The sequence below is a fragment of the Glycine soja genome, chromosome 9, assembly GCF_004193775.1.
Source record: "Glycine soja cultivar W05 chromosome 9, ASM419377v2, whole genome shotgun sequence".
NCBI classification, from domain to species: domain Eukaryota; kingdom Viridiplantae; phylum Streptophyta; class Magnoliopsida; order Fabales; family Fabaceae; genus Glycine; species Glycine soja.
The window spans coordinates 5179226-5206254 of record NC_041010.1 but is presented as its reverse complement, the minus strand read 5'-3'; the positions used below and the strand labels follow the sequence as shown (position 1 = coordinate 5206254).

The following is a 27029-nucleotide window of genomic DNA, read 5'->3' as shown; positions in this document are numbered from 1 at the left end:
GTTTAGGGTACACGGCAACCAAGCCCAGATTCCAGGCCTATACATAGGTGCACATGCCTACTTTAACCAAAAATTTGTATGCACCAACAAAACTCCACTCTATGTAAATAAAAGAAATTGTCCGTATAAAATAAAATTTCTTTTCAGGAAAGCCAGACTAGACTTAGACCAGCTCAAGTCTTTCGGATATAAAGACTTGACAATCTCCACAAAAAGTCTTTTGGACTATGGATGTCTAGAATCAATCTTGATCCCTCTCTTGGACAGATTTGAAGGGTTTAGCCCTTCTAATAATGAAGCTATAAATCTAATACAGGCATAAATGATGGATTACATTTTCATCAAAATTATATCTTGTCCAAGCAAATTTTATGCTCAAAATTATCCCTGTCACATTATGAAACTCCTTCCAAAAGACCACAGGGATTTTCCCTGTTTGTTCAATGACGAATATGAAACCTTGGATGTACAGGGCAACATACAGTACCAATACAGTCTCATGAGAGCACAAATACAAGGATACCAATGATTTTTCTTAGACAAACAAGATTTTGACCTGATAAGGGAAACCCAAGACACAAAGCTCTTCTAGCCAGCATATAATAGGAAGTTTTTATACGCTTCCCGGTTGAACACAACAATAAATTGGTTCAATTCTTCCAGAAGGAGAAGAAGGATAAAGAAATTTATGAGGTCAGTGGTTGTCATGGACAACAAACTCCCCCATTTTCATCCACCAATCTATTTATGGAAGACTCATCAGACATTTTCTGCTCCGGAAATTCCCAAGAAGAGGAAGAAAATGTTATTGTTAAAAAGTCATCAAGGAGTTAATCAAAAGAAAAACACATCCTGCCAAGATATAGTTGTAGTCTGAAATAGGAATCTTTTCTTTTACTGAGACTCTGACATTGAGTCTTTTCATAAACAGTTGTCGCAAAAATAGGCCTTGTGACAAAGTAAAGGAATAGTAATTTTACTATTCTTGACTGAAGGAGCATTTTGTTTGATTACTTCATCTTTCTCTATAAAAGAAGTCTTGAAGCTCAGTTGTAAACACACATAGACACTAGAAAGATAGTGAAAGAAAGAGAAGAAAATTGTTTGTAATAGTTTGTTGCGAGCAATAATATCCTGTGTTCTTCGGATCTCCCTCTCTTCCCCCCTTTGTTCTTCCCTCTATTTGTAAGTATGTTATCTATTATGACCGGCTAAGTTTTTCGAAGGCACCCTCAAGGGGCCTTAGTTATCTTCATTTAGAAAATGCGAATATGATTTAGAACCCAGACATTTTACTTTATTTTCGTTTTTTTAGAAAATCTAGAATTTGTAAGCCTGCAAAGATATGCCCTTGATATTTGTTTTCGAAAACAATAGAAGTCCCTTATGGTTAGGCTGGTGTTTGGAGGAAAATAAGATTTTCGTAAGAATGTGGGTTGTTAGTGATCTTTAATACTCGGCTTAATATCCAGAAAATCTAAAAGATTATTTTTTTATTTTTTTATATTTAAAAAAAAGAATATGAAATCATCATATCCTATATTTTTCTTAAATAAAATAGGACCTTTTATGATCTATATTATATTATTGACTTGTTAAATTTCTACCTTATTTTGTAGCTTGTTTTATTTTATTTTATTTATTTATTTTACTTTATACTATCGACTCGTTACTTTATTTTACTTTATACTTTACTAGTAACTTTGAGAAAATAAATTTATAAAAGTGTGAAATATCAGCTTGTTAAATTGTTTCAATCTAACCATTTTTATATTTTAGTAACTTTTAAAAGTAAATTTATAAGTGTGAAATATTAGGGGGGGGGGGGGGGGGGATTAATTGTGAATTTTAACTTCATCAAAAAATTGTTGTTTAAATTAGGAATATGACCATTCTTTTATTGATGATAGTATTTGTATTTGGATTCTCTTTTTGCCGAGTTTTCATATGGCTATATCATGTAATATTTTAATTGTTGATCGGTTATTATAGCAATCAAAGAACAGGAAAAAAAATGTGACAAGAGACATGCAAAATCCTGCACGAGGGCAAGAGAATCCAAACTCATTTAACTTAATTATTTGTCATTGGATATTCAAAATGATAATTTAAGAGATATTAAAAGTAGTTTATTTTTTAAGGGTATTAGTTTAATATATTATGTCAACATAATCTTTTATTTTGCAAATAATTACGTATTACCACATTATTAAAAACTGAGTTTTACGATATTTAATATAATAAAGACATATTTTTATTGCGAATTCATTTGAGTGATATAACGTTTAAAAAGTTATAGTAATTCTCTCTTTTTTTAATGAACAAAACAACTTATTTAGATATCAAAGAGTTAAAGAGGTATTTATGTTTGGATGAAATTATTTTCAAAAAAAAAATAGTGTTTTATTTTAAAAATATATCTTTAGAAGCTAATTGATAAAAATATTTAAATTTTCAAAATAAATTAAACTAAAATGTATTACAAAATTAAATTAAGTAAACTCCTTTTACTATCAGTTGAAAAACAATATCAACTTAGCTAATTAATTTAAGGCGAAGGAGTCAAATGACTTAAATTATTATAGTTTATATATATATATATATATATATATATATATAATATAGTATTTTAACTAATTTTTGTATTATTATAATGGGGTGCTCTAATTATTAATTAGACATTTAGGCTATACACTCCAATTATTCTTAAATACAAATATTATTCATTCAAAAACAAGTAAAGCTATACGATGGTATAATAATTTATTTATTTATTTGCTGAATAGTATAATAGTTATGTTATTACTCATTTTAAATGTTTAACTCAAAATCTAAAGTGAAAATCTTTTATATTATTAATTTATTTAAATTAAATCTTTCATGTTATCCAATCTTTATAATTAATATTGAATCTTTTATCAATAAAAAATTTAAATTCCATAGATCAAGCTTAAATTCATAACTCAATTCTTGTATATATATTTATAAATTAATTTTGATTCAAAATATATATATATATATATATATATATATATATATATATATAAATCAAATAAATGTGAATATTAACATATACAAAAAATTATTATTATTATTATTATTATTATTATTATTATTATTATTATTACTAAATGTTGAAAATGTTCTTAAGTTCAGACTTCAGAGACCATATTTAGCACACTTTTATCTCAAATTAGTTTAATAATGTTTTTTTTTTTTGTAATTTTCTAAAAGACTTTAAAGCATAACTTTTTCTTCACATCAAACAACCCTTAACAAAACTTACTTAATTGAACCAAATTGACCGTAAGCAACAGTAGCTAAGTAGCTAACCTGCATAGCTCTGTTGGTAACAACATTATTGATCATATGATATAGTTGGGTCCCATTAATGACACATTTTGACCAGTCCCTTTCCCCAAAAAATTTCCAAGTAGTAAAAAAACAAAATTTGTGATTTTGGTTCAACCAAAAAATTGTCCATCATTCACTTGTGGCAGTCATGAAAATAAGTGCAACATGGAGGGCAGTCACCCTCACTTGTCACACTCTCCTTCTTCCCTTTATTAGCTCTGCAACCTCAATCTGATACTAAGCTTTTAAGTTTGTCTCTCTTTTTTTCCTTTCTTTCTCTCTTTTCTCCTTTTAATATACCTTGTTTTCTTCCTCCTTGTGTTTTGACCGTTGCCTTTTTTTTCTCAACGTCTTTCTCTGTTCACACACACTTCTCTCTCTCTCTCTCACTGATTCCTTCTCCACACACACCTCATGATCAAAACTCTGTCGCTTTCCTTCAACCTCATTGTAAGGTGTGCTTCTCCCTTCTAACCTTCACTTTTTTTTCTTCTTAACCCAATGTTAACATGTGTTTGTCATTTTTTTTTTTCTTTGTACTGGTTATTCTCCACTTGTAACCAACATATACACTTTCTTTGGGTGTTAGAAGCATGAAATTCAAAAAGGGTGTCATTGAAAATTTTGTCTTCCTGAAAACGGGTACTCTGTTCTTATGTTTATCAGCTCTTCTATGCTTTTATTGTTAAAGTATTTTACACTTCTGTTTTTTCTTTTCTTCTTATGTTGTGTTTGTGTGTGTGTGTGTGTATATATATAGGTTTTTTCTTTTAATTAATTGCTATATGAATTTTTCTAAATTAATATTTATCTTTTTTACATTTGTTCTTCTGTTAATTTAACTAATTGGCAACTGCTTTAGTGTGTGCCTTTTGTTTTTGCTTCTTTTTTTTTCATTTGAAGTTGGTCTACTTAGAGGCTTAAGCTGATTTTCTTTTTCTTTTTAATTTATACATTTGGAAAAAAAATTCCCAGATGCAAAGCAGTGTGTTTTCTTCTTGCATTCTGGTAGAGCATAGTTTGGTTTTCTGCAAATCATAAGAGGGAAGGGTTTTCTGTTAGTATTAAGCATGCCTTTATTTTCATCACCCTTCTTCTGGCTTGGAAATGAAGAAAAGCATCAAACTTCATTAACACTGTTAGGCTTATTTGTTTCAAATATAATATTATCTTATGCATATTTGTTTTTTGGGTTAACTCATGCTTGATAGAATTTTAGTATGTTGTTGAAATTCTCTATTTTTGGTGACAGATTTATGATTTCTTTATGAATCTGGTGAGACATAGAGAAAGGTTCTCCTTTTGTTTCCATTTCAATGCAAGCTTGAGACATTCATTCATAGGGGACTGAGAAGAGATGGGATGTTCACATTCAAGGTTGGATGATGAAGAGGCAGTTCGGCTTTGTAAAGACAGAAAGAAGTTCATCAGACAAGCTGTTGAACAAAGAACTCAATTTGCCACGGGACACATAGCATACATAGAATCTCTTAAAAGGGTTTCAGCTGCACTTCGCAATTACATTGAAGGCGATGAGCCTCGCGAGTTCTCATTAGACACAGTCATCACCCCACCTTTCACGCCTGTGAAGAGGAAAACTGGCTCAGGATTCATTCCCATATCAGCAAAACCCTTTGCTACAACAGGAGCAATTGAGTTTGGGATCGGACCAAACTCTACTTTGAAAGTGAATTACCTTAGGCCTGGTGGTAACCCAGCAATTTCAGTTGAGGAAAGGCCTCAATCCCCGGAAAGGGTTCAGGTTGAGACGTACTATGGCATTGATGGATTTTTCAACATGCAATCCTCACCAGTGAATCCCTCAATTTTTGCTTACTCTCCCAATAATAGGACTACTATCCCTCCCCCTTCACCTCATTCCCAATGGGATTTCTTTTGGAACCCTTTTTCATCATTGGACAGTTATGGTTATCCTTCTGGAGGTAGCATTGAGCAAACTGCAATGGATGATGAATACAGAGGACTTAGGCAGGTTAGAGAAGAAGAGGGAATACCAGACCTGGAAGAAGATGAAACTGAACATGAAGATTGTGTTGGAAAGAGAAATGTAGCAGAAGAAAGAACTAGGCACGATATAAATTCTTCCAAAGAAGTTATTGTTGAAGATTTTAATGATGATGATGATGAGGAGGAGGAGGAGGAGGAAGAGGAGGAGGAAGAAACAGACATTGAAGATGAAACTGAAACTGAGCACAATGCCAAAGATTCACAAGCTCATGGTAGTGCAAGTTTTGAAGTATCAAAAGCTGAAGCTGCTGGTCATATTGAATCCAGACATAGGGAAATGACAATTGGTAAACAAGAAGCTGTGGAAGATACACCAGGTTTTACTGTTTATGTAAACAGAAGGCCAACAAGCATGGCAGAAGTGATCAATGATCTTGAAACTCAATTCACAGTTGTCTGCAATGCAGCCAATGATGTCTCAGCATTGTTAGAGGCCAAGAAATCTCAGTATTTATTGACATCTAATGAGCTTTCAGGTTTGATGGAAACAAACAATTTATATTTTCATTCTGTTGTAAGTGTACTTTCATGCTCATACTTTCATTGTAAAAAATCTTATTTATGGTGGAGATCTCACTATGAAAATGTGCTTGTATTATATATCTAGAAATCCACTTTCATGTTTGCAATTCCTCATTCAATTCTATTTAATCTTGTTTCTTTCAGTCGTAAGTTTTCTGAAATATTAATTTGAGTTATATTTTGTTTGCAGCATCTAAGTTGTTGAACCCAGTAGCTCTGCTCCGATCAGCTTCTTCACGCTCTTCTTCATCTAGATTTTTGGTGAATTGTTCGAGCACTAGCGCAGAAGGTTGTGGTGAGGGCACTAAGGATCTCTCAGCGGAACATTGTATGTTATCCGGTAGTCACCATGCCACATTGGATAGATTAAATACATGGGAGAAGAAGCTCTATGAGGAAGTCAGGGTATGTTACTGAACTTATCTTATATCTGTGTGGAAGTCAAATTTCTAAAAAAAGATTTCAATGAAGCTCCCTTTGGTGACATTCTTAGAAACAGATAATTGCTACTTTTTTTTTTAACAAAAGCAAAACATCTGTTATTAATACCAGAGATAGCAGGTACAAGACGTACCAAGCTACCCCTGAAACAACAATACATCAAGATAGAACAAAGAAGTAAAAAACTTAACGAAAACATCCTGAGTGTGTACTAAAGCTAAGAGTCCCGGTACTGCAACAAAGAAAACTATTTCTAGGAAGCCCGAAAACCCAGCAAGGAGCCACAACAATTTACAATTCATACTCCCCGAAAGCATTTTCTCGTGACAGCCACAGGAACCTATCTCCGAGCTTGCTCCTGACGTGAAACACAGCTGAATCAGTCTCCAAAATCATTTTCTCATGGCATCGGTTATACAATGAATTGGATTATTTATCCAAGAAGATAAAGGATAAATAAAGCCTTTTTTATGGAACCGCGGCCACTTCCAAGATAGTACCTGCATGTGCTAAAAAATCTCTGAAACTTCCAACAAAACTTGATGAAACACAGTTTTGTTCCTCCCCAAACATATGGCCCATATAATTGCTACTTAAAATAATCTAAAAAGACCGGTGCTTATGCTCCATCTTGTAATCAGTTCAGAACTTTAAGTCCTTTGCCCATTTTCTCAATTATCCAAGACTAAGTAGAAAAGAGAAATGCTAGCAGCACGCTTTTTTTAACACTCTACTATTAGTTGAAATTTATTGGATTAACATTTTTGTGTGGGTCTCATTTCTTATTTAATGAGTCTCTCTCCTGATTTTATAGTTGTCAATAAATTTTAACCAATAGTAGAGTAGAATGTATGTTAGAAGTGTGTTAGAGAGTGTTTTTAGCACTCCTCATGTAGAAAAATCCTTCGGATTCTTATGTTCTTAATCTTGAGGGATGATCAAAATCAATGATTCACTCATGTTATGAATTTATCAATGGCAAATACACATATGGTTATTACTAGAAATAGCAGATAAAATAACTTCGCAAAGTAATTGTGTATGAGTAATCATAAAAGTGGTCCAGCTTCCACATTATGTGTAAAATAACCTCTAACTAATAGTAATGAGCATAAACCTTTCTGTTAGATGTTTGACAGAATTGGGAAAAAATGACAACAGAGGTCAACTTCAACCATTTAAATTATATTCTGTTATTTTTCTTTTGGTGCAATTTAATTTTTTTTTATTATTGTTACAGTTCATTATGCTTGTGATCACATACAGTTTTATTTTAATGTTGGGAAACTTATAAGTTACTGTGGCAACTTTCTTCTGCAACAGTCTGGAGAACGTGTCCGAATTGCATATGAAAAGAAATGCAAGCAACTCAGGAACCTTGATGTAAAAGGAGAGGACCCCTCTTGTGCAGATAAAACAAGAGCAGCCATTAGAGAACTAGATACCCAGATAACAGTTTCAATACACTCAATTGAAGCTATTTCAAGGAGAATCGAAACTCTAAGGGACAAAGAGTTGCATCCCCAACTTCTTGAATTGGTGCAAGGGTATGTATGAAAGTCAAATACCCACATAGATCTCTGTTTTCTTGATGAACTAAACCCCCTTCTGCCATAATTTGCAGTATTTTCAGACTTCAAACATATTGGGAATGTTTTCATAATTTCATTTGATCCTTTAAGAAATATAGGACTGCTAGACTTTGTTTGCTACTAATAACAATTTCTGATAAAGTCATTCTGAATGACTTATATAGTGAATTTCTGAAATGTTTCATTACCTGCTGATGTACTTAGTGTTAGAATTTTCCTTTGTCACTCAATGCCATCAACTTCCTGAGCAAAACCCCAAGTGGAGCCATCAAATATCTTGTCTAGGTTTCTAGGACCTCCATAATATATGATATCTATTCTTGGATTTTACTTTCTACATGAGCAACATTTAAAAGAAAAGAGCCTACATCTGCCTTATGAAATGCAGATATATCTTATATCACACTGGCACTGCATTTAGTTACTTACATTATGCTTGCTGATTCTTCAATTATACAAATGGCAGGCTGGAAAGGATGTGGAAAGTGATGGCAGAATGCCATCAGACACAGAAGAGAACCTTAGATGAGGCTAAGATTCTTCTAGCTGGCACTCCTTCTAAATCACGTGCCAGAAAGCAGTCTTCCATTTCAATGACTGATCCAAACAGACTGGCCCGTTCAGCCTCCAATCTTGAATTCGAGTTAAGGAACTGGAGAAATGCCTTTGAGTCATGGATCACTTCTCAGAGATCCTACATTCATGCACTAACCGGATGGCTTCTTCGGTGCATGAGATTTGAGCCTGACGTATCAAAGTTACCATGCTCTCCCCGTAGGTCCAGCAGCACTCACCCTTTGTTTGGACTATGTGTTCAGTGGTCAAGGCGCCTAGATGCAATACAAGAAAAGGCAGTGCTTGATGGCTTAGACTTTTTTGCAGCTGGAATGGGGTCCCTCTATGCACATCAGTTAAGAGAAGATTCTAGGAGAAACTCATTTGGATCAAAACAAAGCAATGGGAATATGGAAATGGTGGAAGTTGGTGAGGTGGAAGAGGTAATGGCTCCAGAGAAACTGGCTGAAGTTGCTATCAAGGTGCTTTGTGCTGGAATGTCTGTTGCTATAAGCTCACTGGCAGAGTTTGCTTTGGATTCTTCTGAGGGGTACAATGAAGTTGTTAAGCAATGGGACAATGGGAAGTGTCAAAATACTACTTCTAGTGAGACTAGAACATAAATGTCTCACATTTTGTGTTAATTAGTTTAGGCTTGTTTAGAAATGGGTGTATGAGAATGTAATTATGTATTTAACTAACCAATACAAAAGGTAGAATAGCAAGGGAAATTGCACCCCATGTTGTTAAAGTGGATTTTCTTTTTTCTTTTTCTGTTTCTGCCTTCTCCTGCAGCCACATTAAATCCCTAGCTTCCCTCAATTAATTTCAACTAGCATTTTTTTAAAAGGCAGATAACTCTCCCTCATGCCTATACCAATTTTGTAAGGCCTCTCCCTCTTATATCTTGATGACAACACACGTTTTGCTGTGAGACTCCAATTGATTTTTTTTCTTGGGTAATGCTAAAGTGTTTGGAATTTTAGACGAGCGATCTTAAAATTGATTTTGACTTTAATTAATTTTATTAAATTAGTTTTAAAGTGAATGTTATTTACATTTAAATATTTTTATTATAAAAGTGTGTTAAGCGTAAAATTTAGCATAAAATTTTTAATACAATATAAAATTTATCCAAAATTATTTTAATTTAAAATTAATTATGAATCTAAAATAATGTTAGAACTTTTTTCTAACATAAAACTAAATATATAAAAGTTTATCTAAAATCAATTTTGACTTAATCAATTTTTAAAGGTAAAATCAAGCACACATAGTAATAACACATTTTCCATCGTGACTTTATTAAAACAAAACACATTTGATTAAATAATTCTAACTAAATTCTACCATTTCCCTGTTACAGAATAGCAATATTTTTATCAAATGGGATTAACTCCTCCAAATCAAACAAATAAAAGATATATTGACCACTGGTTTAATTTGACATATATCGTGATTATAATCTCTACTTAATCTACTAAAATTTAGTTCATACAACTAAAAAAGAGACTTAGTTCATGCAACTAAAAAAATCATCCTGGAGAATTCAAATGTGATCTTTCTTGGTACAATAAATCCATTTCAAATTAATTTTATTTGTTACTTATCCTTCGTAGGCTTGTCTCTCATAAAAGGACTGATATATTTGGCATCTCCATCTGACAGTATGCACAACAGCACAAGATAATTGTAAACATACCCCTCCCAAAATTTACATGTACAAGGCTAACAGACCCATAGATCCTCTCAAACCAAGGTTCATTTACCACAAGTAAAAAACCTGCACCATATTCCAATGAAAATGTAAAGCTACTACTCTTAAAAAATTATCAAAATGGATCCTATGATAGGAAATTTTGAAGTGAATGATAATTTTCCGTGCTTCTATATTTGGATCATACACAAGAAACGGGGATGCATCTTCAACATGCAGTCAGCCTAGGCTTTGTCATTGAGAAGATAAACAAATGAATGTATTTTCATTCATAGCCCAAGTCGTCATTGTCTAACTCCATGTCAGCAGCATTATTTCTATATCCAGACAAGACACTGACGAAAAGAACAACAGCAACTAGCTGTGCTACCACAAAATATTTAGCCCTTCTTCTCAAGGTTTTCTCCTCCTTTGTTGGCGGCTGCCTTTTGGGTTTAGTCTTGGGCTTTGAACCTAAGAAAAAAATGACAAATCAAACTACATTAACAATGACAGAATATATGATCTTAAAATAGCAAATGAAACTTTTTTTTCACATAACTATTAACTAGTATTTATTAACAGTGGAACAAATACTTTTTATTCCAAAAACTAAAGAAGCATCATAAATAGAAAAAAGAGGTGAAAGATGAATTTAAGGCACACGAGGGTATCGGTGCCTTGGAGACAACAAATTAATTCAAGGAGTTAATGTCAAAAAAAGGAATGAACAGTAAAATGTCTGACTATTTTGTATTTTGTATTTCAATATGAACTAAGTGAACAAGCATAATATAATAAACATTCATAGTAAAATAAAAAGTTCAAATGTTCAAGTTATTAAACCTATTCCCAAACACACAGTTACCATTTAATTTTCTGAGTATTTTAGCCATTTAGCATCTCCATTACCAAGATGACTGGACTTATTTTTTAAATTTATCAACAAAATGCTAGATGCATGCCATTTCTGAAACAGAAAGGTGCACCTCAACCAACAAGAGGTGTTGACCCCTTCTGGCACCTTGCCTCAGCACCTTAGGCATGCCTTTAGGTGCATTTGACTAAACTTATATAAACTACTTGTTTAAATTTGTTTAAATTACTTTTGTAACTGCATATTTTATTTGTTTTTCTTTGTTTCAGTTATGGATTAGCCTAATCAATAAGTGGTTCATATACTTTAGGAGCAAGTCAGTTTTAATTTTTTGTTTTGCTGAAATCTTGTTATGTGATTAGTTTTTGTTTTGCTTTTAATTTATTATTTATTGTATTGCTACTCAGAACAATTTGATCAGAATAAAATCATTTTATTTCCTCCACATACGTATTGTCTCTCTTCTTTGTTTATTATAGTTTTTCTGCTATAAAACTTACAATTGGTATCAAGAGTTTTTTTCTTAGAAGAACCTGTGAATGAACACAGTACAACCCACACACAAAAAAAAAAAAAACAACGCCTATAAACTTTGCTTCAATTCATCAAATAGATGGATTCTGAAACTCCTTACACAGCACTAGCACCGCCTGTGTTTGATGGTGATCATTATCACATCTGGGCAGCAAGAATGGAGGCTCACCTGGAGGCAAATGATCTCTGGGAAGTAGTTGAGGAAGACTACGAAGTTCTTCCTTTACCAGTCAATCCAACTATGGCTCAGATTAAAAATCAAAAGGATAGGAAAACTAGAAAGTCAAAGGCAAAGGCTACCTTATTTGCTCCTGTTTCACAAGACATTTTCACCAGAATCATGACAATCAAATCAGCATTCGAAGTTTGGAATTTCCTCAAGGATGAATATGAAGGAGATGAAAGGATCAAGGGAATGCAAGCCATGAATCTGATTAGAGAATTTGAGATGCAAAAAATAAAGGAGTCAAAAACAATCAAGGAGTATGCAAACAAACTTCTTAGCATTGCTAACAAGGTGAGGTTGCTAGGTTCAGAATTTTTTGATTCAAGAATAGTTCAGAAAATACTGGTGACTGTCCCTGAAAAATTTGAAGTTTCTATTGCTTCATTGGAAAATAATAAGGATTTATCAAAGATTACATTGGCAGAACTTGTAAGTACCATGCAGTCCCAAGAGCAGCAGAGGTTGATGAGACAAGACTGTGCAGTTGAAGGTGCTTTACCAACCAAGCACCATCATGCTGAATCCAGTAGAAAGAAATATGTCAAGAAGAACCAACCAACAAGCAATGAAAATAGTGCAAACAACCAAAACAAAAGTAAGGGTAAAAAGAAAAACTATCCACCTTGTCAACATTGCGGAAAATTGGGTCACCCACCATACAAATGTTGGAAACGACCAGACGCAAAGTGCATCAAGTGCAATCAACTTGGACACGAAGCTATAATTTGTAGAAGCAAATTTCAGCAGCATGAAGCCAATGCCCAAGTTGTTGAGCAGGAGGAAGATTATATTTTTGCTGCAACATGCTATTCAATGAGGAGTAGTTCTGAATGTTGGTTGATTGATAGTGGTTGTACGAACCACATGACATATGATAAGACTCTATTCAAGGATTTGAAGCCAACTAATGTCTCAAAGGTCAGAATTGGGAATGGTGGCTATATTTCTGCAAAAGGAAAAGGAATCATTGCAATTTCAATGTGTTCAGGTACCAAAATAATATCAGATGTTCTTTATGTACCTGATATTGATCAAAACTTGCTAAGTGTAGGTCAGTTGATTAAAAAGGGATTTAAAGTGTCCTTTGAACATCAACACTGCCTTATCTATGACATTGCTGGCCGGGAAGTTCTAAGGGTTAAAATGAGAGGTAAAAGCTTCTCATTTGATCCAACAGAGGAGGAGCATGCAACCTATTTCACTCAAGTCACACCCACGGAACTCTGGCACAAGAGACTTGGTCATTGCCATCTTGAAATAATGCTAAACATAAAAAAAAGGGACATGTCAAAAGGTCTACCAACACTTTCTGATAGTTTGCCAAACTGTAATGCTTGTCAATTTGGTAAACAAAACAGAATCATTCCCCAAATCAGCTTGGAGAGCCTCTCAAAAGTTGCAGCTAATTCACACTGATGTGGCAAGACATCAAAGAACATAATCACTACAAGGTAGTCTCTACTTTATTCTTTTCATAGATGACTTTACAAGAATGTGCTGGATTTTTTTCTTGAAATTCAAGCATGAAGTGGCTGAAGTATTTGTGAAGTTCAAGAAAATGGTGGAAACTCAAAGTGCCTGCAAGATTCAATGTCTAAGATCTGATAATCGGAAAGAGTATACATCAGCAAAATTTAATCAATTTTGTGAAGAAGCTAGAATTGAACATCAACTCACAGCCCCCTACACTCCAGAGCAAAATGGGGTTAGTGAAAAGAGAAACAAATCGGTGATGGAGATGGCTAGATGCATGTTGCATGAGAAGGAGTTGCCTAAAACATTTTGGGCGGAGGTAGCTAACACAACAGTTTTTTCTGCAAAATCGGCTTCCAACCAAAGTCTTGAAGGATAAAACTCCATTTGAAGTCTGGTATGGCTATAAGCCTTCACTAACTTTTCTTAAAGCGTTTGGTTGAGTTTGTTTTGCACAGGTTAAGCATGACAAACTTGACAAAAAGGCAATTTCGGGCATCTTTGTGGGTTACAGTTCAGTTTCAAAAGCCTACAAAGTGTATCATCCTCAAACTGGAAAGATGACTGTTACTAGAGATGTGCACTTCAATGAAGCTCAGCAATGTAAATGGGACAACTCACAAAGAACAATTGAACTATTTGACAACATTAATGATAATCATCCTGGCCAGCAAAGAACAAAGTTGTTGCAAGATGAATTAGAAGATAACCCTCCAGTCAGAGGCAAAAGACTGCTTTCTGATGTTTATCAAAGATGTAATGTAGCAATTTGTGAACCTGCTAGCTGTGAGGAAGCACAAAAGGATCTAAAATGGAAAGTTGCAATGGAGGAGGAAATGTCCATGATACAGAAAAACAAAACACGGGAATTTGTTGATAGGCCTAAAGGTAGAAAAGTCATTGGAGTTAAATGGGTTTTTAGAACAAAGCTTAATGCAGATTGCTCAATCAACAAGCACAAAGCTAGACTAGTAGTTAAAGGGTATGCACAAATTTTTTGTGTTGATTATTCTGACACTTTTGCTCCAGTGTCCAGATTAGATACAATTAGATTGGTGCTAGCAGTGGCTGCGCAAAATGGCTAGAAAATATTCCAACTAGATGTCAAATCAGCTTTTTTAAACAGAGAACTACAAGAAGAAATATATGTAGAGCAGCCAGAAGGATTCGTGAAGCAAGGTAAAGAAGATAAAGTTTATCTTCTCAAAAAGGCTTTCTATGGCCTAAAACAAGCACCAAGGGCCTGGTATAGCAAGATAAATGATCACCTATTGAGCATAGGCTTTGCAAAAAGCTTATCTGAGTCCACTCTTTATGTGAAAAATAAGGGAAATAACTTTCTCATAGTTTCTCTCAATGTTGATTATCTTTTAGTAACTGGAGATGATGCAAGACTAGTTGAGGAGTTCAAGCAAGAAATGATGCAAGCTTTTGAAATGATTGATCTTGGTCTCATGACTTATTTTCTTGGAATTGAGATCAAGCAAAGTCAGAACAAAGTGTTAATCTATCAAAGGAAATAAGCAAAAGAAATTTTGAAGAAGTTTCAAATGGAGGAATGCAAATCTGTTAGCACACCAATGAATCAAAAGGAGAAGTTCAGCAAGGAAGATGGTGCTGATAAAATTGATGAAGGATATTATAGGAGCTTGATTGGATGTCCAATGTATCTCATTGCAACAAGGTCAGACATTCTATTTGTTGTAAGTCTCTTGTCTCGTTTTATGCATTGTGCAAGTGAAATACATTTAAAAGCAACAAAGAGAATATTGAGGTATGTTAAGGGCACTATTGATTATGGTGTCAAATTTGAGAAGTGTCAAGAATTCAAGTTGTATGGATTCTCTGATAGTGATTAGGTTGGATCCGTTGATGACATGAAGAGCACTTCAGGATACTGTTTCAGCCTAGGCTCAGGAGTTTTCTCATGGTGCACAAAGAAGCAAGGGATTGTAGCACAATCCACTGCTGAGGCTGAATTCATAGCAGCAACAGTAGCGGTAAATCAAGATTTATGGTTGAAGAAGACTCTATGTCATTTATTTTTGCAGGAGAAGAACAAAACTGGAATCTTTGTTGACAACTAGGCAGCCATTACTATTGCAAACAATCCAGTGTATCATGGGAAGACTAAACATTTCAACATCAAGCTCTATTTTTTGAGAGAGATGCAGCAAAGTGGAGAAGTGAACTTAATTTACTACAAGTCTAAAGATCAACTGGCTGACATGTTTACAAAGCCGCTGCCTATCAACAAATTTGAACTCTTAAGGCAAAGAATTGGAGTTTACAATTCCTAAAGCAAGGATTGTTTAAATTTTTTAAATTACTTTTGTAACTGCATATTTTATTTGTTTTTCTTTGTTTCAGTTATGGATTAGCCTAGTCAATAAGTGGTTTATATACTTTAGGAGCAAGTCAGTTTTAATTTTCTGTTTTGCTGAAATCTTGTTATGTGATTAGTTTCTGTTTTGCTTTTAATTTATTATTTATTGTATTGCTGCTCAGAACAATTTGATTTAGAATAAAATCATTCTATTTCCTCCACATACATATTGTCTCTCTTCTACTTTGTTTATTATAGTTTTTCTGCTATAAAACTTACACTACTTCATACTTCATAGTGAGCATTCTGAAATGAAACCTCACATTTTCCTATATAAATAGAATAGAATCATATTTTCTTATTCTATTTACACAGGACAAAGCTTGCATGGCTTCTTAGAGCATCAAATCAAATGCAACTAGCATGCACATTTATTTTTAAGTTTTATGATGCAAAGCATATGAAGGGTGAATATGGGCTAGCAAAGAAACTAAGATTTATCCCAGAATGGTCTACATGTAAAGTTATTTACCTTCTATGAGGGTTGATGAAATGGTACCATAGCAAAGAAAGAGGCTTACATATGGTTTTTATTGACTTGAAAAAATAGTATGATAAAGTGCCAAGAGAAGTGCTGTAGAAGGCTTTGGAAAAGAAAGGTGCTCGTGTGACTTATATCACAGCAATACAAGCCAATGTATAATGTAATAACTACTAGTGTGAGAACTCCTAGAAGCAAGACCTTTAACTTTCCAACAAGGATAGGTTCACATTAGAGTTCAACCTTGAGTTTTTACTTGCTTAGTCTAGTCTTTGATGTGCTTACCAAGGACATACAAAAGATTATCCCTAAATGTATGTTTGTGACTGCAAAGTACCTACCAAGCTAAAAGGACAGTTTATTATACTGCAATATGACCAGCTATACTCTACGGTAGTGAATGTTGAGCTTTAAAGGGATGAGAAAAGGTGGGAATAACAAAAATAAATGTTAAAAAAGATGTTTGGTCCAACAATAAAGGACAAAATACAAAATGATGTTATAGAGGAGAAATTGATGTGGCACTTATTGAAGAAAAAACTACAGAAAATCGATTAAGGTGATTATGACAAGTGCAAAAAAGGTCACTAGAGGGACCAATGAGGAGAGCAGTTTGTATGGGGTAGAAGGAAGACCAAGGAAGATATTAGAGGAAATTAAAAGGGAACTCATAGTATGCAAAGCATATGATCAGAGAATAAGATCACAAACCTAGAATCATTCATCATGTTCATAGCTTGTTTCATTTGTTCCACAAGTATGGCAACTAATTATCATGAAATTCCACATCAAGAAAAGTTGAAAGAATACTCAACTCATTCCTATAACACTCAGCAACTGGAAACCTACACATTTCAGAATATTCCAGTCCATACCAGGAATATTTCAAAGTAGTTATATGAACGATACTATCCTATTGCTAGAACTAGAATATCAAGCCAGCATATTCCAACACACTGTATTCTAGTAAAATCATTACTACAAGCAATTCAAACAGAGAGAGGGAGCAGTTCAGTCGAAGTGATTTAAAGTAAAAGGAAAAGAAATATGCACTGGTTACACTTGTCAAGGAAATCAATCAAATAAAATCCTAAAAATATCTTACTTGAAGTTGAACGACCTCTAGAAGCTGATGATGATGGGTCTGCATGAAAATATGGATCATTGGAAGCAGAAGTACCAGCTACTATAAGTTCTGTCTTACATCGTTGCACATATCTCACTAAATTGGCATGTTCCAAAAAATTGGTCCGCAAAATTGATGATTCCTGGTAGTAAATAAATGCAGGAACAGAAGTTAAAAAATTTGCCTCAAAAATTTAATTCCCAGTGCTTCTAGTAAACAATTGCCGCCAGCCAGTTACACAATAGCACTTAGCTCGGGAGCAAAAATGGAAAAGGTAAAACATATGATTTATGATGTTCATTAAGTGGAGAAGTCAAGAATCTCAAGGGTAGAACAATGCAAAAACAACTAAAAGGACTACAACACTTTTGAGGCAGCATTAATTGCATGAGTTCCTCATTCAAGAGTATTTCCCAGTATCTAGTTATGCTTCAAGAATAACATTTCCCAACACAAAAGAAACAATGAATAACAAATAATCAATCTCCCATTTGCAATGCTCTTTGTTTACAACACTTTTTATATTTTTTTCTTGCATTTCTTATACCAAAGACAAGTATTCAAGTCCAAAAACTTCCAAATAGAGCTGATTGCAGCCTAAAAATAATATTACATCTTTAGTCCTAACACATGATAATAACATCAAGCAAAGAAAGGTGAAATTGAAGTTGGCAGGCAAACTGACAGTTTATGCCCATTCTTTAATTGTTTCCAGAAATAGTGTTTTTTAGATTTAGAGAACTTATAATTAAGGGCAAGCCTTGGTGCAATGGTAAGGTTGCTGCCTTGTGAATGGGTTCACATTTTGGAAACGGCCTCTTGGCTTTCAGGGGTAATGCTGCATATATTAAATCCCCCTTCCTCCCTGATCCAACTAGGTAGGACTTGCAAGCCAGGTGCCCTAGGTCCCTTTTTCGATAAGATCTTCTTTAACATTAATTCCTTCAGCATAAATAAACAATTCTCTTCATTACACATCAAAATTAGGTATCAAAACTCTTTGACATACTTTATATAGTGATACTTTCTAGCTGGATTCCTAATCATAACCCCTCTTCTGTATATGTATCTTTCTTTCATATAATTACTAGGTAATGGAAATTTCTATGGCACTGAGAATTCACTTTTAGTCCATAACTTTTTACCTTAGTAATGACATACTAAGAACATTCAAGAGCAAGTTAATAATGTGCATTTTTTTGCAAATGATACAGTCCAGGCTGATGAGTTAAGAGAAGAAGGAAATTATAAAGTTGAGATATGGAGAAAAGTTTTGAAATTAAGGGTTTTTCATTAAGAGTAAGAAGGTGCATATGGAATATAAGTTCAGCAAGAAGCAAGTCAGCAATGTTTTGTAGGTGTAAATTTGGAGAGAACGTCATAAAATCAGTTGCGAAGTTGAAGTATCTTAATATCTTGTATCTATCTTACAAAGTGATTGGAGGAATCAAGGAGGATGTAACAGACATGATGTATGCTGAGTGGATGAAACGAAGAAATGTTTTCAGGCACAATTTGTGGTAACAACGTTCCTATCAAACTAGATGTAAGACCAGCAATGATCTATGGCAGTGAATGTTAGGGGACAATAAGGTATCAGCAAGACACCAATTACACTCAGTTCAAGCAATCAAATTTACAGCACCACAAAAAAATATTAGCTTTTCATGAAGCCCACTGGCCACCCACCACTGCAACTTTAAAACTCTGGCTGGCTGTTCATCTTTCATCACATACTCAACTCAGCTGTAAGTTTGCTTAACCATGAATTACTTTACTAGTCCTATTATTAGACTTGTGCTCAACAATTCTGGGGTCCAAACTCTGGTACTTACAGATTCACTGATTATAAATCTTTCCTATGTTAAAGCAAATCATCAGTCAAATAAATGCTAGCGCTTGTGAGTTCCTTTGGACTCATACCAATATACCACAAGTCCACAACACAGATTCTTTGTCCAATTCTTATCAACTGGGGACTTCTCACCCAAGTAGACATCCCATTAGTTGCAGAGTATTCATGCTATCTTAAAAAAATTATATATCAGAATCATGGCATGATTGATAATATAACTCACAGGTAAAGCTTGAAGAACAACTAATGCATGTGCAAGAAAAATAGCATCCAAGCTCGATGGCCTGCATAAACAGAATAAAACATGTGAATACATTGCCAGGAGTTCAAAGTCAAAATTAGATCTCGACATGAAAAGAACCAAAAATAGTAGCACATATTGCTCCAACAATGTATAATTTGACATATAACATCACCAGCAGAGTCACCTGTTTTCAAAAAGGTAGTTTTGTTCCCCTAACCAAGTCGACAGAGCATCATATGCAGAGTTTGCTCTCCCATAAATCTGTTGACCAAAAACAGCTACATACGATTACCAAAATCACATAGAATGTATGTATAATGGGAGCATATTAGTGAGAGCGTGAGAGGTGAGGGGAGCAAATGCATATGGATGCTAATTAAAACAATCTCGATCGTCCATCCTCTTACCTCTCATATTCTCACTTGATAAGCTCCCTCAATGTATGAAAGGTAAGGTAAGAAACTAATAAAAAAATCCTATAATGGAACAGAACAAAGAACTTTTCATAGTCTCTCAAGTGTCATCAGAGCAAGTATCAAGAGCAACTAAGTAACTAACCTCTTCTTCCTTTACTTCTACATTCTCTTCACTTATCCCATGTTTCTGCTTTACCCAATAAGCTTTCTTCCAAAAGAGAACCTTGCCGATAGGCCAGGGAAGATCAGAATAATAGATGCTATAAGCAGAGGAACCATCACATCCCACCCACAGTTCATACTCAAGTGCATCAGCAAGCCAAGTGGTGGCCATCACTTTGGTTGGTATCCAATCAGGGAGAGAAGAAACCTCACTATCTAAATCACCACCCACATTCCTTTTCAAGCACTCAATGATCCCCTCCTTCTCATTATTGTATGTCACAGAATCACCATCCTCAAAGTAAGGAATCTGATCTAAAACACCACAAAACACAGCCACAAAGAAAAAAAAAACATAAAGTCAAACAAATTCAACCACCCTTATGCAAAAAAGGAACAAAAATAGCAAAAAGAAAGGAAATTCATCAGATGGGGTGGGAATGTAAGTAAGATTACCCCACCAAAAAGCCTCAAACACAATCAAAATAAAATTCATAAAAAAAACATAAAATCAAACAAATTCAAACACCCATATGCGAAAAAAGAACAAAAATAGTAAAAAGAAAGAAACTTCATCAGATGGGGTGTGAATGTAAGTACGATTACCCACCCAGAAGCCTCAAATGCAATCAAATGGCTAAAAGGCCTAAACTTTGAAGAAAAATAAATAAAGGGGCTATTATACTTATAGTAAATAAATAATCAAATTTTCTTTTCTAAACATAAAAGAGATCAAGATTGAGGTTTACCAGAATCAGGGTAGTTAGGGTGGTAATCCAAGTTGAAGGGAACTTGAGAGAGCTTGAGAAAAATGTAAGCAGAGAGGCATTGAGGGCAACCTGTTGGGAGGCCAAAACATGGCTTTCTAACGACAAGGGTGTTCCTTTGTGTGCTCTCACTCGGTTCAGTTGCCATGCACAAGAAGAAGAAGAAGAAGAAAACTGTGATGGGTGAACTCAAAACTGAATGCTGAAAGGGGAAGGTTTGTTCGCTACAACAAACAAGACTTTGTAACCAAACCAGGGTTTAGGATACTACGGACTATGGCTTGAGAACGAGGCTTCCTTGTTTGGGTGAATGGACAAGGCCATTCCGGATCCGTACAATTTGCATCCGGGTTTGGGTCTATCCTCAATCTTGTTATCCAATCTATTTAAAAAAAAACTACTATTTTTTTATCCTAAACTTTTTTGAATTTTTAATTTTAATTCCTAATCAAAATTTTGATGTGTGAAAGTTTTGATAAAAAAAAATTTGTTGTTACTTTAGATGTTATTGTCAAATAACAATATTAACTAACAATATTAACAACTCATTGATTTATCACTTCATTAAAAATATTTAATAGAATGTTAATTTATCAAATCATTACAACATTTAATAGAATGTTTATATGTAATTTCTTTTTTGTTAACTATTTTTAATCTCTCATTAATTAGTCTAACATCTTGTTATGAAAAGATTAAAAAATTAAAAACACAATGTAACATCATCAATTACTTAATGATGTAAGAGATATAAAATGGATCGGTTAGTTAAAAGAAAAGAAAAAATGAAAAAGGTCTCAAACTCCTTTACTAACAAAATAATATACTAACATTTATCAATAAAAAAATTACTTAATGATGTCACAAGTCATTAAATAACCAACATCGTTATTATATCATCAATTAATAGTAATACTTCAAAAGTTGTAAATGAAAAAAGGTCCAAGACTTTAACCAATCAAAATGTAAATTAGGGACTAAAAACACAAATAAATAAAAAAGGTGTTGAAATTCATTTCTTTTGCGTCAAATTGATAGTTTATTAAAATAGTCATTGAAATGAGTTAATTAGTAAAGATTACTAGTTTCTATTTGAGGTAAAATTCCTTTTAATTGTGAAAAAAATTATTAAGTGAGATGTTGATATTATGTCATATTCACATGTTAGAAGCTCTATTTCAGTGTAAATGAGATAATAGCAAACTTTAGATTAGTAAAGTTTATTTTTTAGCACTTGATATTTGGGTGAAAAATTAATATGTATACTCTTTCTTATTCAACTATTATTTGACGTGGATAGGAAATTATACTAATTTTAAATATATTAGGGAGTGTTATAAACTTATTAAAAATCATAGGAAATTTTAAATTTGTGACATTAACAATTTTTAGAGTTATTAGGAGTTAGAAAAATATTTATAGGCATATTTTCATTTGGAGTTCTAATTAATTTTATCATATGTTAAATTGAGCGTGTATGTTTTACTATTAGTTCGTGAGCTCAACTCCATCATTGTAGAAGCTTTGTGAGTAAATCATAGGGATTATAATAAGTCCTAAATTGTTTCTCTAAATTGGTTATTTCTTATGATTTATCTAATAATTTTCTCTTTACGACAAAATCACAAATTGAAAATTTATAAAGCTATTTACTCAAAATATTTATTTTCTAAGGGGCGTGGTAATATATTTTGTCATAGATATAAATGCATAGTATGTTATGGTATGATGATTTAGAAGATTGACTTTTTTAGTTTATGAATTTAGTGATCATATGGTTTGTATATTTTTGCTTCATTGAGTCATTAGCTTGTTATGAGATTTAAAAAATATAATTATATTGTTAAATCTTTGTGTTGAATCTCGATTAAGAACCTTTCTACAAATATAAATTATGATTTTAGATTTTGAATGGTTTGGGGAAAAACATTTTTTTGGAACATTATAGCTAACAACAATAAGTGTTAGCCCTAGTGTACCAAGACTTATTATTTAGGCAAGGAGTCTATCATTGGTATTTACTTATATTGGTATTTACTTATAAGCGGGGAGTTTGTCATTGATATTTATAAGTAGAGAGATATTTTGGAATATATTTTCAGGTGACAAGCCTATTGTAGTTTTATTTGAGTAGTATTCCACTTAAATCATCATACTTTAACTTTATTTAACTCATTTAGTGAATTTGAGACTTTATCTTTATAATTGTCCTATACCCAATATTGTCATGTTTTCACGTGTTGGGTTCTTAATTTCTCACTAAGGATGACTCACATTGTCTTTCTAGTCTATTTCAAATCCTTAGTCTCGGGTAGAACCTAGTAGTGGGCTTATATTTTTGGATGAAACTCTTTTGTTATATTCAAGGGCCAACAAGGTCATTTAAAAGTGTATTGTAATTTGTCATTTTAGGATTGGACAATTTTATCTTGTAATAACTATGTTACATTGTCAATTAGACTTGTAATAGTTATATGCAAATCTATTTGACCTATTTGTGGCCCTGTCTTAATTGATATCATACTATGGTGATTATACATACTTATATAATATTTGGGATGTTCATATTTTATGGAAGGTTTTGTCGAAATTTCAATAGAAATTCCTTTGAAATGTAGGTTTTATAAATTAGTCTTAAATTTGCTATTGTAAATGGAGTTGATTATAGTTAAGACTTGTCAGACATGAGTAATGGTTTGTGTGTCGATCACAAATGAATGTTGGGTCATGACATTCAACTCAATCCATTCAAAACGTTCATGTATGAGTCACATTATGACTCTTTTTTAAAATAAAATAAAAATAATAATTATCACTATTAGGGATTAAAAATAACAATTGTGACACCATTTACTCTGATATACATATTTATATAATAACATAAATGAAAATACAAAATTACATAAAATAAAATTTTATTCAATAAACATAACAGAGTTCATGTAGGTAAAATGTTCACATTCACTTCACCATTACAAATAAAACTTGTTAGAAATATTTTCGGCTCAAAATATCATGCATTTAAAACAAAAGTTCATGCCTCAATGTCACGTCCTATCAAAGCATTGTGTTCCATCATCCTCTAGCATGAAGTTCTCCATAGTTATACATCTAATCATTTGCTCCCACGAACACAAGGTTCAAGATTATCACATGATTCAAACACAAACAACACATAGGGAGTGAGTTATTGCACATCATTCACGCACTCAAGAATTAAAACACAATATCACTCAACCAATCAATATCGATCAATACACAGCGTTATGCAACAAATATACCAATACTCAATCCTATATACAACATGGTACCCTGTCAGTTTAAAACCTTGTTGGACACCTAGGAATACATGACAAAATATATCACACACTAGTAAGTCAGGTCATTCTTACTAGGTAAAATCATAGGGAGACCAGTCAAGGTCACTCTGTTTTGCAAGAACACTCCAACCATATGGGATCAACATAGGCTTCAAGGAACATTCAAACTGAGTGTATTTACTCCCAAGGTTTACACTCCAAAGAGTCCGTCAGGGTCTCTCCCTCCTGATTCAGGTCCAACCCATAAAATATTTTAGCACGCAAACTCTATCTATGAACTGTATAAAACACAACTCCTCAATTATTCTCAAAATAATTTTATTTCGTTGTGCTTGTGATTAAACTCGTCGGGTCGGGTCCCTTCATTAGTTTCTATCACAATACTCGTCGTGCATTAACTCGTCGCCCTTAAAGGGTCTTATAGTCGTGTGGTTGTATAGCTCATAGCTAATAACTTAATGCACATAACATCTCGATACACATGTATATTACAATTCAATACATACTCAATTTATCACATACACTCAATCTCAATCACAGTGGTATAATTACAAAGCAACATGTTATCACACGTCATGAATCATATATGCATCACACAATATTAATATATACATGACACGTACATAGACTTTACCTATGAACCATGCAATACGCACAACTACTCAATTGTTTTCAAAATCATTTTAACTCGTCGTGCCTCAAAGTGATTCAACTCGTCAAGTTCACACAATGAATCCTATCACAATACTCGTCATGCAAAAACTCGTCGCCCTTAAAGGATCCTACAATTATGTGATTGCACAGTTCATAGCTCACAACTCAATACATAATTACATACAATGTCTCAATACATGGATATCTCACAATTTATTACATATTCAATTTATCACTTACTCACATTTTCAATTACAATTTCATGATCCCAATATAATAATTTATCATTCTAATCCAGTAAAATCTTGTCCAAAATAGAAACAAATTATACAAAAATGTTTCTCACAACATAGGAGTAAAACCCCTCAAACAATTTCATACAATTATATCAAAATCAATGGTTCAAAATCATAGGTCAAAAACATAAAAACACTAAGAGCACACAATTTTATCAACAAATTCGTATTAGAACATCAATTGGTCTGTCAAACACAACAATATCTTATTTGTAATCCTAAAGGAAAATTATAATTTATTAAACATCACAAAATAAACCTCAATTTAATCCTCTAAGGATCTTTACACATGTTTATTCTAATCCAATTGTGATAAACTCATCCCTTACCTCTAAGCGGGCTCGCGTGTGTAGTCCAACAGTGATAGCGGTATCTCTAGCAGTTCCATAAGATTCCTCAAGCATTTCCTTAGTTTGTTTTCTTAGGGTTTTCAAGTTAGAGAGAAGAGGAAGAAATTGTAGTCTCTATTTTACATCAACGTGTAAGACAAATTTCTATCTACAAAAACATTATTTCACAAATCCCAACGGTGAGAATATAAGAAAATGGGTTCCCTACACGATGTCTAAATTTCATAACGATCCAATGGTTGACAAGTTTGAGATCGTTGTTTTAATGGGGCAAATTTTGGATGTCTATGGGAAAAGAGAAAACTCAGTGCAAGGGACATTTTTTCCACCACAGACATTATTTCAAATATTCCAACGGTGGGTGTGTTCAAAACTAATTTTCAAATCACAAGTTCAAATTTCATGATGATCCAATGGTTAACGAGTTTGAAATTGTCATTTTACTGAGATAAGTTTGAGTGTATGCGGAAAAAAAAGAGGATTTTGAAAAATGAATAAGGAAAAACGGATTTGAGAGAAAAAAAAAAAAAAAGACCTGTCGTAAATATAAAAAGTGACCTATTACGTCTCTTTTTATATCTAGGGTACTCTTGGCCTTTAATTTACTCTATTGTTCTTTTTTTATTTTTTCTATAAAAAAGAATTATATTTTATTTTCTATCGAATAAATAAATAAAATATTATATTTATTTTTCTTCAAATCATTATTTTAATTAATAAAGTTATTTCTCCTTGTTTATTTAATTATAAAAACCTCATCATTTTTCTAAAATTTTATTTATTTTTAAATAAAAACTTTTTTAATTTATTTTTTAAAAAATGGAACTCTTTACATATCTCTTGTGTAAGGTCAAAAAATATTTTGAGGATAGAATCAAAGCTCATGTTGCACATAATGTTGCAAATTAATTACAGTAAATAATATATTAGGTATAAGTGTCATAATTATCATATGATGGTTGGATTTTCATGTGTTGAGATGTAATAGAATGTGGATTTGGACCTATGCATTATGTATCATTATTTGTTTTTATTTCACTTTTTTTGGTTAAAAAATTTTAAATTTAAGATAAATTTAATTTTTCATACTTGTAAATTCAACTTAAACCAATTTTATTATGAACGGATTGATTTGGATTTTAAAAAAATTATACAGACTCAATCCAACTAAATCCATAGAATTTTGAGTGCATAAATTAAAATAATTACTATTAAGTGTTAAACCTGACTCTATCCATAAAAAAAAATTACTATTGAGTACATAAATCAACTAACAAAAGGCTAGTTTGATTTTTAGGAACAAAATTACATTAAATATTTAGAGGATAACAAGATTGCCTCCAATTAATTATACCTATAGTCTAAATAAATAAAAAATATGATAGATTGTTATATATAAAATTTAATTTTTCTAGTCAAATATGTATAATAATATTTGAATGTATATATAAAATTATTTTTTTAAATGTAAAATTGACGCACACATATAATTATATATATATATATATATATATATATATATATATATATATATTATAAAAGTTAATCAATACAATATATAAAGTAATATAATATTGTAAATTAAAAACAATGTATTATGTATCATGTATGTAATTAATTTTTATATGTCAATTCAAAAATCATTAAATATTTTGTCAATTATATATAATATCA

The 27029-nt window shown here is 32.7% G+C and overlaps 2 protein-coding genes across 5 annotated transcripts; one reads left to right on the top strand and one right to left on the bottom strand.

The window, feature by feature from the left end:
* The first annotated feature begins 3620 nt into the window (after positions 1-3620).
* On the top strand, positions 3621-9332 carry LOC114366865 (nitrate regulatory gene2 protein-like). Of its 3 annotated transcripts, XM_028323882.1 has the most exons (6): positions 3621-3809; positions 3944-3996; positions 4607-5858; positions 6095-6309; positions 7669-7892; positions 8404-9332. In XM_028323882.1, exons 3-6 carry the CDS (start codon positions 4712-4714, stop codon positions 9113-9115), a joined length of 2298 nt encoding a protein of 765 aa, XP_028179683.1. In that variant the 5' UTR covers positions 3621-3809; positions 3944-3996; positions 4607-4711; the 3' UTR covers positions 9116-9332. The 3 variants fall into 3 exon arrangements, with proteins under 3 accessions (XP_028179683.1, XP_028179681.1, XP_028179682.1); XM_028323880.1 differs by lacking the exon at positions 3944-3996; XM_028323881.1 differs by having other exon boundaries at positions 3621-3996.
* A 687-nt stretch (positions 9333-10019) lies between these two features.
* Positions 10020-21058, bottom strand: LOC114368595 (mitochondrial outer membrane import complex protein METAXIN-like). 2 transcript variants are annotated; one of them, XR_003657366.1, is made up of 9 exons: positions 20718-21058; positions 19949-20283; positions 19575-19651; positions 19370-19430; positions 17271-17433; positions 12448-12771; positions 12263-12342; positions 11900-12029; positions 10534-10662 (listed from the first exon to the last, which is right to left on the bottom strand). XR_003657366.1 is itself a non-coding variant. In XM_028325807.1 (6 exons), exons 1-6 carry the CDS (start codon positions 20881-20883, stop codon positions 10475-10477), a joined length of 990 nt encoding a protein of 329 aa, XP_028181608.1. In that variant the 5' UTR covers positions 20884-21053; the 3' UTR covers positions 10020-10474. The 2 variants fall into 2 exon arrangements, 1 of the variants encoding a protein (XP_028181608.1); XM_028325807.1 differs by lacking the exons at positions 11900-12029; positions 12263-12342; positions 12448-12771 and having other exon boundaries at positions 10020-10662; positions 20718-21053.
* Between the last annotated feature and the right edge of the window lie 5971 nt (positions 21059-27029).